Source organism: Capricornis sumatraensis, chromosome 4 (assembly GCF_032405125.1).
Source record: "Capricornis sumatraensis isolate serow.1 chromosome 4, serow.2, whole genome shotgun sequence".
In the NCBI taxonomy this organism is placed as follows: Eukaryota; Metazoa; Chordata; class Mammalia; order Artiodactyla; family Bovidae; genus Capricornis; species Capricornis sumatraensis.
In genome coordinates, this window is record NC_091072.1 from 86987025 (window position 1) to 87002128 (window position 15104).

The following is a 15104-nucleotide window of genomic DNA, read 5'->3' on the forward strand; positions in this document are numbered from 1 at the left end:
AGTTCCTACACCATGATCAAGTGGGATTCATTCGAAGTTCACAAGAATGGTTTAACATGCACAAATCAATCAATGTAGTACACCACATTGGAAAAGAAAAAAACCACATGATCAGCTCAATAGATGCAAAAAAGGCATTTTTAAAAATTCAATATTCATTAATGATAAAAAAAAAACTTTTACCAAAGTGAGGATAGAAGAAACATAGCTCAACATAATAAAAGCCATTTATGGCAAACTCACAGCCAGTATAATACTCACAGGTGAAAAGCTAAAAGCCTTCTCACTAATCTAGAACAAAACAAGGATGCCCACTCTCACCACATCTAGTCAGCATAGTATTGGCAGTCCTAACCTGAGGAATCAGACAAGAAAAAGAAATAAAAGATATCAAAATTGGAAAGGAAAAGGTAAAATTGTCACTGTGTGTAGATGACATGAAAATGTATATAAAAGACTTCCCAGCTGGCCCAGTGGTCAATAATCTACCTGCCAACAGAAAAGACATAGGTTTGATCCCTGTGTCAGCAAGATCCCCTGGAGTAGAAAATGGCAACCTATTCCACTATTCTTGCCTGGAAAATTCCATGGACAGAGGAGCCTGGAGTGCTACAGTCCAGTGGGTTGCAAAGAGTCAGACACAACTGAGTGACTGAGAATATGGCACACAAGGACTCCATACAAAAATTGCTAGATCTAAAACATGAATTTAGCAAAATAGCATGATATAAGATTAACATCCAGTTGTTTTGGTCCTATTATATTCTCCCAGTCTGAGGGCTGTCTTTTCACCTTGCTTATAGTTTCCATCATTGTGCAAAAGCTTTTAAGTTTAATTAGGTCACTTCTGTTTATTTTTGTTTTTATTTGCATTACACTTGAAGGTGGGTTGTAGAGGATCTTGCTGTGATTTATTTGGAGAGTGTTCTGCCTATGTTTTCCTCTACAAGTTTTATAGTTCCTGGTCTTACATTTAGGTCTTTAATCCATTTTTGAGTTTATTTTTGTGTATGGTGTTATAAAGTGTTCTAGATTCAGTCTTTTACACATAGTTGATCAGTTTTCTCAGCACCACTTGTTGAAGAGATTGTCTTTTCTCCATTGCAAATTTTTGCCTCCATTGTCAAAAATAAGGTGTCCATAGGTACTTGGATTTATCTCTGGACTTTATTTTGTTCCAGTGGTTTTGCACAACAAAGGTAACTGTAGGCAAGGTGAAAAGACAACCATCAGAATGTAATAGCAAATGAAGCAACTGACAAAGAATTAATCTCCAAAATATACAAGCAACTCATGCAGCTCAATACCCAAAAAATGAGCAGTCAAAAAGTGGGCAAAAGACCTAAACAGACATTTCTCCAAAGAGGACATACAGATGGTTAATAAACACAAGAAAAGATGCTCAACATCACTCATCATTAGAAAAATGCAAATCAAAACCACAGTGAGGTCCCACCTCACACTGATCAGAATGGCCATCATCAAAAAGTCTACAAACAATAAATGCTGGATAGGGTATGGAGAAAAGGGAATACTCTCACACTGTTGGTGGGAATGCAAACTGGTACAGCCACTATAGAGAAAAGTGTGGAGATCCCTTAAAAAACTAGTACTAGAACTGTCATACTACCCACCAATCCCACTGCTGGGCATACACCCCAAGGAAACCAGAACTGAAAAAGATGCATGTACCCCATTGTTAATTGAAGCACTATTAGCTAGGAAATGGGAACAACCTAGATGTCCATCAGCAGGTGAATGGATAAGGAAGTTGTGGTACATATACATAATGGAATATTACTCAGCTATAAAAAGGAATGGGCTTCCCTTATAGCTCCATTGGTAAAGAATCTGCCTGCAATGCAGGAGACCCTGTTTGATTCCTAGGTCAGGAAGATCCACTGGAGAAGGGAAAGGCTGCCCAGTATTCTGGCCCGGAGAATTCCATGGACTGTATAGTCTATGGGGTCACAAAGAGTCGGACACAACTGAGTGACTGTCACTAAAATGGGATGCATTTGAGTCGGTTCTAATGAGATGGTTAAACCTGGAACCTATTATACAGAGTGAAGTCAGAAACAGAAAGACCTGTACTGTATATTAACACACACATATATATATGGAATTTAGAAAGATGTTACAGATGATCCTACATGCAAGGCAGCAAAGGAGACACAGATGTGTACAGAACAGACTTTTGAACTCTGTGGGAGAAGGCAAGGGTGGGATAATTTAAGAGAATAGCACTGAGACATGTTCATTACCATATGTAAAATAGATGACAGTGCAAGTCTGATGCATGAACCAGGGTACCCAAAGCTGGTACTCTGGGACAACCCAGATGGATAGCTTGGGGAGGGAGATTGGAGGGGGTTTCAGGATGCAGGGGAAGGGGACGCATGTATACCTGTGGCCAATTCATGTTGATGTATGGCACAAAACCATCACAATATTGTAAAACAACTATCCTCCAATTAAGATTAATTAATTAATTTAAAAGAAAAAAAGAAACCTTATCTTGGAAGCAGATGGAAAAAGCTGCCAGTGTCACCCTGCCATGCTTTTGGACCCATCGCTGTCTCGTACACGTTTAACAGTCCAACTGTTTCTGCCCTACTTAAGTGACTTTTTTTTATTTGCCTGCAGCCTTCTAAAAGCCTCCACATGCTTCTAGGGCTTTTGATATAAGGATAGGAGGGTCCAAACCTTCAAGGTGCTATTCCTTCCTCCCCCCAATCCCTGCCAATTGAATTGCAGACAGAAAAAAACCTTAGAAGCAGAAGCTTTTGAGCTGGACATGACTTCACTGATGGTCTCATTCAGCCATTGTTCAAATTAGTGTTTCAAGGAAGGCTTTGATAGTTTTGCATATGTTACCTAGCTTCAAATTCCATTTATAACAGTAATTTTAAAATACACATTGGATAGCAGTTTCTAAGGTGTTGCAGATAACTAACATAGGATTCTCTTGCTATCTTCATTTAACTTAGAGGAGAGGAGAGCCCTTGGGGGAAAAAAAAAAAATAGCTACTCTTTGCCACTATGTCTCTGTGAGTCAGGGGTTCACTCAATGCAGAAATAAGATTTATCTGCAACTTCTGGCTTAAAATGTGTATGTCCATCGCAACAGCCTCAGTGAGAATCAATTGCTTCGTATGTAAACACTAGTTAGACCATAGGAAATTTCTTCCTAATAAAATGCTGCTTGAAATTGCTGCTTAAAAAATTGAGATTAACTTCTAGAAATCAGTTGCATTTCTTTGCACTAACAATGAAATAACAGAAAAGGGAAGGTTATATATAAACATATATATGCACTTTCCAAAATTGCAAAAAAAAAAAAAAAAAAAACCTACAAATAAACCTGACCAAAGAGGTAAAAGACTTATATGCTCAGAACTATAAAACATTAATTGAGGAAATTAAAGAAGATTCAAAGAAATGGAAAGATAATCCCATGCTCTTGAATTAGAAGAATTAATATTATTAAAGTGTCAAAACTACCCAAAGCAATCTGCAGATTTAATGTGATCCCTATCAAACTGCCCATTACATTTTCATAAAACTAGAACAGATAACCCCAAAATAAATATGGAATCAAAAATATCTATATGTATTATGTGTATTCAATTGCTTAGTACTGTTCAACTCTTTATGACCCCATGGACTACAGCCCACCAAGGTCCTCTGTCCATGGGATTTTCTGCCAATAAACTAGAATGGGTTGCCATTTCTTATTCCAGGGTATCTTCCCAACCCAGGGATTGAACCCTCCTGCATTAGCAGGCAGAATCTTTGCCACTGTGCCACCTGAGAAACCCAAAAGGAAGAACATTTGAACACCTGCTGTAACAAGGATGATGGCTCAGATGGTAAAGAATCTGCCTGCAATGAGGGGGACCTGGGTTTTATCCCTGGGTTAGGAAGATCCCTTAGAGAAGGGAATGGCAACCCCTTCCAGTATTATTGCCTGGAGAATCCCATGGACACAGCAGCCTGGTGGGCTACAGAGCATAGAGCAATTCTGAGGAACAAAAACAAAGCAGGAAGTGTAACCCTCCCAGACTTCAGACAGTACTACAAAGCTACAGTTATGAAAATTGTGATATTGGTTCAAAAGTAGACACACAGATCAATGGAACAGAATAGGGAGTCCAGAAATAAATCTACACACCTATGATCAATAAATCTTTGACAAAGGAGACAAGAATATGAAATGAGAAAAGGACACTGTCTTCATCAAGCGGTGCAAGGAAAGTTGGACAGGTGCGTGTAAATCAATGAAGTTAGCACACACCCTCACACCATACACAAAATGAAACAAAATGACTTAAAGACTTTAACATAAGACAGTTCAGTTCAATTCAGTTCAGTCGTTCAGTCGTGTCTGACTCTTTGCGACCCCATGAATCGCAGCACGCCAGGCCTCCCTGTCCATCACCAACTCCCGGAATTTACCCAAACTCATGTCCATCAAGTCGATGATGCCATCCAACCATCTCATCCTCTGTCGTCCCCTTTTCCTCTTGCCCCCAATCCCTCCCAGCATCAGGGTCAACTCTTCGCATGAGGTGGCCAAAGTATTGGAGTTTCAGCTTCAGCATCAGTCCTTCCAATGAACACCAAGGACTGATCTCTTTTAGAATGGACTGGTTGGATCTCCTTGCAGTCCAAGGGACTCTTAAAAGTCTCCTCCAACATCACAGTTCAAAAGCATCAATTCTTCAGTGCTCAGCTTTCTTCATGATTCAACTCACATCCGTACATGATCACTGGAAAAACCTTAGCCTTGACTAGATGGACCTTTGTTGGCAAAGTAATAGCTCTGCTTTTCAATATGTTATCTAGGTTGGTCATAACTTCCTTCCAAGGAGTAAGTGTCTTTTAATTTAATGGCTGCAATCACCATCTGAAGTGATTTTGGAGACCCCCAAAATAAAGTCTGACACTGTTTCCCCGTCTATTTGCCATGAAGTGATGGGACCAGATGCCATGATCTTAGTTTTCTGAATGTTGAGCTTTAAGCCAACTTTTTCACTCTTCTCTTTCAATTTCAAGGCACCATAAAACTCCTAGAAGAGAGTATAGGCAAAACATTCTGACATAAATCAAACAAATGTTTTCTTAGGTCAGTCTCCCAAAGCAATAGAAATAAAATCTAAAATAAGTTCCACCTAATCAAACTTAACAAGCTTTTGCATAGTAAAGCAAACCATTAAAAACAACAACAACAACGAAAAGACAACCTGCAGAAGGGGAGAAAATATTTACAAATGATGCAACTGACAAAGGCTTAATCTCCATAATATACAAACAGGTCGTACAACTCAACAACAACAACAAAAAAAAACTAGCAATCCATTTGGAAAATGGGCAGAAGCCCTTAATAGACATTTCTTTAAAGACATCTGGCCAATAGGCACATGAAAAGACCCTCAACATCGCTAATTAGTAGACAAATGCAAGTCAAAACTGTAATGAAGTAGCATTTCACAACAGTCAGAATGGTCATCATTAAAAAGTGTACAAATAACACATGCTAGATAGGGTATGGAGAAAAGGGAATCCTCCTACAGCATTGGTGGCAATGTAAGTTGGTGCAGTTACTATGGAAAACAGTATGGATGTTCCTTAGAAAATTAAATATAAAATTACCATATGATCCAGCAATCCTATTCCTGGGCATATACCCAGACAAAACTGTAATTCAAACGGTATACAGACACTTATGTTCATAACAGCACTGTTCACAGTAGTCAAAATATGGAAGCAACCTAAATGTCTATTGACAGATGAATGGATAAAGAGTAGGTGCTACAAATATACAATGGAATACTACTCAGTCATAAAAAAAATAATGCCATTTGCAGCATCATGGATGCAACTAGAGATTATACTAAGTGAAGTATGTCAGAAAGAGAAAGACAAATACCATATGATACCACTTATATGTGGAATCTAAAATATGACACAAATGAACCTATCTACAAAATAGAAACAGACTCACAAACATAGAGATCAGACTTGTGGTTGCCAAGAAGTGACTAGGATTTAGGGTTGGTAAATGCAAACTATACATTTAGAGTAGATACACAAGGTCCTATTGTTTAGAAACCATAATGGAGAAGAATATTTTAAAAGATTGTATTTATATATGTATAAAACTGAGTCACTTTGCTGTACAGCAGAGATTGGCACTAAATTGTAAATCAACTATACTTCAATTAAAAAAACATTATAAAAGGAAAACAAAAAATTTTAAATATAAAGCAAAACAAAATGTTAGAAAAAAATCAGAAACAACTCAAGCCACAAGAGCATTAAGGAACACATTCAAACAATTAGCAACTCTATGAGCTGGCATTTAATCAGGTGTTTGGGTTGTTGTTTTTGACTCCAGTAATGGTTAAAATCTTTTTCTACATTTATTCTTTTAAAGGCTGTGTAGAAAAAAAAACATAAATCACACAGATTAATTTTATATTCTTGTTAAGAGTCTATAACTACCAATAAGAAGATAAGACAAAGAGGAGTAAGTCCCTATAGATGGCTTCTTATCCTGCCTACCTTGTAGGGCATGATTCTCAGCCAGGCAGAATTAAATGGGACAATGAAAAGCCCATAGGTCATATCATTTAAAACCCAATTGAGAACTAAATAAAATTCTTAAAGTGAAAATAAATAAGTAAATAAATAAATGCTGCCTGCTGATTTATAGACTTATTTTGTCAGGTAAAGACCTCCTGGTGGTTCTCCAGGCTTATGGGGCTACCTTTAAAACTGCAGTTGTGGTGGTTTAGACCTGGCATTGAAGCAATTGATAGGTATACAGTAGGATCTACTGATGGTATGCTTGTTACTAGGGGCTCAGGTGAGTGTGGGTTAGGTTTGCTGCTGGGTAGATGAGACTGGCTCCAGTACCTTTGTTCAGTAGGGTTGTCCTGGGCCAAGGTTCCTTTTCAGGGTGCACAGGTAAGACCTCAGTCAGTCAGCCTATTTCTAGGTTTGTGAATCCATGTGACTCCCACCAGGACTCTCACCAGGACTCCAACCTTTTACGCATTATTATGTGTCTGATGGAAATTACTATCATTATTAAGCAATAAGTAGAGCCCTTAAATGCTTTCCCAGGTGATTCTACAAGGGGCTTCCCTCCTAGCTCAGTTGGTAAAGAATCTGCCTGCAATGCAGGAGACCTGGTTTCAACCCCTGGGTCAGGAACATCCCCTGGAGGAGGAAATGGTAACCCACTCCAGTATTCTCGCCTGGAGAATCCCATGGACAGAGGAGCCTGGCAGGAGCCTGGGCCCATAGGGTCACAAGAGTCAGACACGACTTAACAACTATACCACCAACACCAACACCACCACCAGGTGATGTTAGTGGTAAGGACCACCTGCCAATGCAGGAGGCATAAGAGACATGAGTTTGATCCCTTAGGGAAAGTCCCCTGGAGGAAGGCATTGCAACCCACTCCAGTATTCTTGCTGGAGAATTCCCTGGACAAAGGAGTCTGGAGTGCTATGCTCCATAGGGTCAAAAAGAGTCAGACAAAATTGAAGCAACTTAGCACGCATGCACAGAGACATTAAAGAGTCAAATATCTGAATGATTTGTCATTAGTGTATATAATCAAATAAGAACTGTTGTGTTCTAAATATATTTTATTTGAGAAATCTATAGTTTTTCTACAAATCAATCACTAATATTTGAGACCTCACAGCAAGAAGATGTATATGGGTAGAGTAATCAATGCCTAAGGTAATTGAGAAGAATATTACTGAAAAAAAGATTTTTTTAAAGAAAATAATCACTAGTCATTTTGCAGAGACATTTTGGCTGATAGACTCATCAAGGAGTTGTACTAAAGACATTGCTGCTGCCGCTATGAAGTCGCTTCAGTTGTGTCCAACTTTGTGCAACCCCATAGATGGCAGCCCACCAGGCTCCCCTGTCCCTGGGATTCTCCAGGCAAGAACACTGGAGTGGGTTGCCATTTCCTTCTCCAATGCATGAAAGTAAAAAGTGAAAGGGGAGTCGCTCAGTCGTGTCCGACTCTTTGCGACCCCATGGACTGCAGCCTATCAGGCTCCTCCGTCCATGGGATTTTCCAGGCAAGAGTAGTGGAGTGGGGTGCCATCGCCTTCTCCGACTAAAGACATTAGTAAGTAAATAAATCCATAATATATGAAGACACCAGGTTGGACTATACATTTTTAAAATATTTCAGTATAAATCCTAACATTGTAATTGTTTTATCTGCTCTTTAAGGTGATAAATCCCAGAAAGAAAGGAAAAAAGAAGAAATATACTAATTCAGGAACAGTAAGTCAAATTTTATGTTATACATTAAGGATTCAAATAGATGAATATATATATATAAACATTTGGTGTCAAACAGAAGCAACTAAAACTGAACTCTTTCATTAGGGTTTTAATATGAAGGTATATAATAAAAAATTAACTTTCTATGGGAATGATTGTAATAGAGAACACCTCATAGCATAGGTGACATAGCAACCTAGCTTCCTGCAAGTTGTTTAGGGGTTGAGTTGTGTCTGAGGGAAGAAGAAGTTTCATTATGAATTCTTCATTTAATGAAATCACACGAGAAAATCAAGCAGACCTGAAAAAGTGAAGAAACCCTGTGTCCTTGTAGATAATTTGCATGTTCTTCTTTGAAGGAAATAAATTGGTCATAGAAAGGAGTTACTTAATTTTTAGCCCCTTTTCTTCTGATAATTTTAAATGTAAGAATAATCAGTCCTAGCAAAGTTTGAAATAGATTATCTTTATTGATTTACAAAATGCTAGGAAATATAATTTTCTCTCTAACACTTAGAAAAAAGTCCGGTTGGGATTGCGATTAGTACTAGTATATAATTCTCTTATTTTTGTTTTCTTTTGTTTTCTTTCTTCAGGTCACCTTGCTGTCTTTCTTGGTAGAAACAGAAGTTTCATTCCTGGACTATATTAAGGGAGGGTAAGTCATTTTCTGAAATTCTTTCACTGCTTAAGCAATGCTGAGAGGCAAGTTTGAATGTGTTTAGAAACTTCATGACAACAGCAGTCAGAGACATCACTTCTGTAAACCTCTTCCAAATGATGATTAAGAGGGTTTTGTTGTTGTTCTTTTTTGTTTCTGCCAATACTGATTTATTGCTAGAGTGTTGTCAAGCCAACGAAGTGGGGGCTAAGGGACAAACACAGTTTCCCCCCAAACAGAGAGCTTAACCCCTATTGCTATTTGTTAAGAAAACAAGACAAAAGCTATACTAGCCAAGTGGGCAATCTTTGCTATATACAGGCATCTTGAAACCTGCCACTTGGACATAGACTGAGACTACAGGGTGATTGTTTCAATAAAGTCGAAGGAAAACATACTAAGAAGGAAAAATGTTTGCCAACTCTCCTTAGTATTCCAATATCTGTGAATATTGTTGTCTTTTGAAGATGGGAAAATAGAAAGTTGAATTTATCATAAAAAAATATATTCCTATGTAAATAAACTCCTTGGTACTGTAGGTAAAAAGATAAAAAAGATGAACTCTCTCAGCATTTTTTTAAGGAAAAAAAAAAGCACTTGATAGATCTGGCTATAATTTGCATGTTGAAATGATAATTTCAAGTTTTAAAATTAAAAATTCTTTTCAAGTTTGTTTTCTTGGCTTTGCTTTGTGAGTCTTTAAGTGAGTGGTGTGTGTGTGTGTGTGTGTGAGAGAGAGAGAGAGAGAGAGAGAGAAAGAAATACCCAATATGTATTGTCAGCAGTACAAATCTAGTAATATTTTCATGTGAATCTATCATTAAAGATATTTTCAGAACCTGTTATGAATAAGTCAATTTTATTGGTTATTCATTTTCTCCTTTTGAAGATTCCTAGGGCTAATTAGTACAAATGGGTTTCAATAATACCTAAGCAGTAAACTTCTTGACCACTGTCATTTTTATACTGCTTACCACCTCAAAGATTTTATTTTATTTTATTTATTTTTGGCTTACACTTGTCCAATTTATAGCACTGTCTGTGCTGGAAGAACTGTGACCTTTTCTGCCAGATTGTTGTTTTTCAATAGCTACATTGTGTTTAACTCCTTGCAACCCTATGGACTTTAGCATGGCAGGCTCTTTTGTCTCTGCATTCAGTTGGGTATATCTTTTGCTTTCTCTCTTGCCTTCCACTTCTTTTCTTTCTTCAAATATCTGTAAAACGTCCTCAGACAATCACTTTGCCTGCTTGAATTTATTTTTCTTTGGGATGGTTTTGGTCACTGCCTCCTGTGCAATGTTATGAACCTCTGTTCATAGTTCTTCAGGCACTGATTTAATCCCTTGAATCCATTCATCACCTCCCCTGTTTAATTAAAAGGGATTTGATTTAGGTCATGCCTGAATGGCCTATTGGTTTTCCCTACTTTCTTCTATTTTGACCTGAATTTTGCAATAAGGATCTCATGATCTGAGCCATAGTCAGCTCCAGATCTTGTTTTTAATGACTGTAGGGCTTCTCCTTCTTTGGCTGAACAGAACATAATCAATCTTATTTTGATATTGATCAATCTGTGTTTCTGTGTTTAGAGTCATCACTTGGGTTGTTGGAAAAGGGTGTTTGCTATGACCAACATGTTCTTTTGACAAAATTCCATTAGCCTTTGTGCTGCTTCACTTTGTACTCAAAGGCCAAACTTGCCTGTTTTCTGGGTATCTCTTGACTTCCTCCTTTTGCATTCCAATCTCCTATGATGAAAAGAGCTTGTGTGTGTGTGTGTGTGTGTTCTAGAAGATGTTGTAGGTCTTCATAGAACGGGTCAGTTTAAGCATCTTCAGCATCAGTGGTTTGGGCCTAAACTTGGAACACTGTGATATTGAATGGTTTGACTTGGAACTGAACTGAGATCATTCTGTCATTTTGGAAACTGCACCAAAGTACTGCATCTCAGACTGTCTTGTTGATTATGAGGGCTGCTCCTTTTCTTCTAAGGGATTTTTGCCCACAGTAGTAGATATAATGGTCATCTGAATTAAATTCACCACTCCTGTCCATTCTAGTTCACTGATTCTGTAGATGTCAATGTTCAGTCTTGCCATCTCCTGCTTGACCTTCTCCCATTTACCTAAAATTCCAGTTTCTATGCAGTATTTTTCTTTATAGCATTAGGTCAGATTTTACTTTCACCAGTTGATACGTCCATTACTGAGCATCATTTCAGCTTTTGTGCAGCTGCTTCATTCTTATTGGAGCTATTAGTAATTGCCCTGTGTTCTTCCTCAGTAGCATATTGGACAGCTTTTGACTTGAGCTGCTGATGATCTTCTGGCACCATATCTTTTTACCTTTTCATATTGTCCATGGGGTTCTTTAAGCAAGAATACTGGAGTAGGTTGCCATTTCATCCTCTAATGGACCACATTTTATCAGAATGCTTCACCATGACCTATTCATCTTGGGCGGCCCTACGTACATGGCTTCAGTGAGTTATGCAATCCCCTTCACTATGATAAGGCTGTGATCAGTGAGGGGGTTTCTCATAGAAGTCATGTATAAATGGAGCTCCAACCCATGAGGTATACTTTGTTCCATCCTGGCTTCCCAACACTTTTTACTGGAACCCATTTTTTACTTACAAATGGATCATGGAGAAATAGAATTTGAAATTTACTACATAATTAATGTAACTGTACTTACATTTATACCTAAAAAGGACATGAAAAATCTTTATACAATTCATTTTTATATAAAGATTTATATAATAAATGCATGTATCTTTTACATATCCCACAATTACACATTTACCTATTGTTCATCACTGTTTCTAATACTTAGTATACAGATATTGTCCCTTTTGGTGATGGAATCCAAATAGGGAATGCAAGATAGTTATTGTATTATGTATATTTTTGTGTCTTTGCTCTTCAGGACTTGTTATAAGCAACTGGGTATGAAATTTAAATTCTAATTTGTATTAATAATGCAGTGAGGAGATCTGGTTTTATCATGACACTCCTATCACTTCAGTTTCCTGTAGTTTACATGAGTTACCTTCATTTCTTTCATGACCTTAATATACCTTATTTATTTCCCTTCATTCTGAAGTTCTTGTTTATGTTCCTACAGAAAACTTACTCTCACCTATCAACTTATTATACAGTGTAATTTGCATATAGTAAAATTGCTAATACCTGATAGTAACTACCTCAAAGTAGTTAACTTTACCCATCTCTCCACTGGCTCCTTTTCTTTTCTGCTCACCTCCTTTCTCTTTCTCCCTCTTTCTCTCATGAGTAATATTCATGTTGATAATTTCCTCTTTTTCTAAAAAAAAAATAATGAAGTTTATTTAGTTGATGTACTGGTAACTTTCAATCTTTTTGGAACTAACGTTTTCTATCTCATTGCTGCTAGTGAAAAATACAGTTTAATTAACATAGCCTAAGGGAGAGTGATGCTTTGGCATGCAGAATATCTAAAATTTGTACTGTCAGGTATTGATATTTGTGAAGATTTAAGGTTTATTTAACTGTGAGTTATGGAGATTTATTAGAGTGGTTACTTCATGGATTTCTTGATAGACTCTAATTATAAGAAATGAGGAACAGTGTTTTAAATTGTCATTTTCAAAACCTCTACTGGTATGAAAATAATAAATTATAGCCATTTGAGATGGAGAACATGAAACCAAGGCAGAAATGTAGCTACATCTATTCCAAATATTTCAACAGATAACTTTTATTTTTCTCAATATATTTCCTATTGATTTCTTTAGACATTGTAAGAGACTTCCCTGGCAGTTAGTGGTTAAGACTTTGTGCTGCCACTTCAGGGAGCATAGGTTAAATCCCTGGTTAGGAAACTAAGATCTTACATGCTGTGCAGTGCAACCAGAATAAAATAGATATTATTTTCTTCTCTTGCTATTAAGAAATCTCATCCTGTTAGTAGATAAGTGCACTTCAATGTTGGAAAATCATATTGAGCAGATACAGAATTACATAAACTTTCTGAATAACAGCAAAACAGAGTATGAGCTACATTCATTTCAAACTAGAATTAAGTATAATAATTGACAGTTATTATGTTTTCAATAATGTCTATTGACTATTTTGTGTATATCCTTGGTCTGGATTTCCAGTTCTTTGCAATGAAAAACATTCTGTAAACTGGTAAACAGCTCAGTAGTATTTAGTGCTATTCATAATAATTTTTTCTGAAACCACAAAAACTTTTATTTTACTAGTGTTTCATTTTAAGATTTGGGAAAGGAAGTATTATGTCTCCCAAATTTTAAATATCAGTTCAGTTCAGTTGCTCAGTTGTGTCCGACTCTTTGCGACCCCATGAATCGCAGCACACCAGGCCTCCCTGTCCATCTCCAACTCCCGGAGTTCGCTCAGACTCATGTCCATCGAGTCAGTGATACCATGCAGCCATCTCATCCTCGGTCGTCTCCCTCTCCTCCTGCCCCCAATCCCTCCCAGCATCAGAGTCTTTTCCAGTGAGTCAACTCTTCGCATGAGGTGGCCAAAGTACTAGAGTTTCAGCTTTAGCATCATTCATTCCAAAGAAATCTCAGGGTTGATCTTTAGGATGGACTGGTTGGATCTCCTTGCAGTCCAAGGGACTCTCAAGAGTCTTCTCCAACACCACAGTTCAAAACCATCAATTCTTCAGCGCTCAGCCTTCTTTACAGTCCAAGTCTCACATCCATACATGACTACTGGAAAAACCATAGCCCTGACTAGACGGACCTTAGTTGGCAAAGTAATGTTTCTGCTTTTGAATATGCAATCTAGGTTGTGTTTCACATTGTAAACATGAAATGTGAAATGGTAAAAAGAAAGTAATGTAAAATGAAAATAATCTATTATGAAACTAGAATCCCATGTGATCATACTCTCTTGATAATCACTATTAGATGTTTATTTATTCCCAAACACACATCATTATTTTAATGAGTGGGATCACACTGTGTACAATATTCTAATGTATATTTTCTTCATTATTTATATTGGGTATATATGTTTCTGTGTCAGTACTTATAGATTTACCATATTTTAACAGCTTTCCATCATATAGATGTTCATAATTCAGTTTAAAAACCTGTTTATACACACTTTAAAAGTGAGTGTTAGTCGCTCAGTCATGTCTGACTCTGCAACTCCATGGAAGAATTGTGTCCATTTTATTTTCCTATTATAAACAAGATTGCAATGTAAAATCTGGTGCACAGTTTTTTGTTTACTTCATCTAGCATATCTACAGAGTCACATCTTAGAAACAGTTCTGTCATATTTCTAAATTATTGTGTGGATAAAAGCATAAAAATAATAAGTTATACTTCTAATATTTTCATATGCAAGTTTACCATACACTTTGCTGTTGTTCAGTTACCAAGTCATGTCTGACTCTATGCAGCCCCATGAGCTGTAGCACACCAGGCTTCCCTGTCACTCACCATCTCCCCGAGTTTGCCCAAGTTCATATACTTTGAATCAGTGATGCCATCCAACCGTCTCATTCTCTGTCACCATCTTCTCCTTCTGTCTTTAATCTTTCCTATCATCTGGAAAGATTTTCCAATGAGTCAACTGTTTGCATCAGGTGGCCAAGTATTGGAGCTTCAGCTTCAGCATCAGCCCTTCCAAAGAGTATTCTGGGCTGATTTCCTTTAAGATTAACTGGTTTGATCTCTTTGCTTTCCAAGGGACTCTCAAGCTTCTTCTCCAACACCACAGTTTGAAAGCACCAATTCTTTGGCATTCTGCCACCTTTATTGCCTAGCTCTCACATCCGTCCATGAATACAGGAAAGATCATAGCACTGACTATACAGACCTTTGTCCGCAAAACGATGTCTTTGCTTTTTAACACACTGTCTAAGTTTGTCATAGCCTTCCTGCCAAGAGGCAATCGCCTTCTCAATTTAATGACTACAGTCACCATATGCAGTGATTTTAGAGCCCAAGAAGAGGAATCTGTCCCTGCTTCCACCTTTTCTCCTTCTGTTTACCATGAAGTGATCGGATCAGATGCCATGATCTTAGTATTTTTAATGTTGAATTTTAAGCCAGCTTTTTGCACTCTCCTCCTTCACTCTCGACAAGAGG

At 37.5% G+C, this 15104-nt stretch overlaps 1 protein-coding gene across 1 annotated transcript in view; it reads left to right on the forward strand.

Annotated features, from left to right (window-relative positions):
* Positions 1-15104, forward strand: part of CPNE8 (copine 8) — a 258480-nt gene that overhangs the window by 194981 nt on the left and 48395 nt on the right. Inside the window, exons 12-13 of the mRNA XM_068969689.1 lie at positions 8272-8325; positions 8922-8983. Of these exons, the coding sequence (XP_068825790.1) occupies positions 8272-8325; positions 8922-8983 (116 nt within the window). The remainder of the gene's footprint in view (positions 1-8271; positions 8326-8921; positions 8984-15104) is intronic.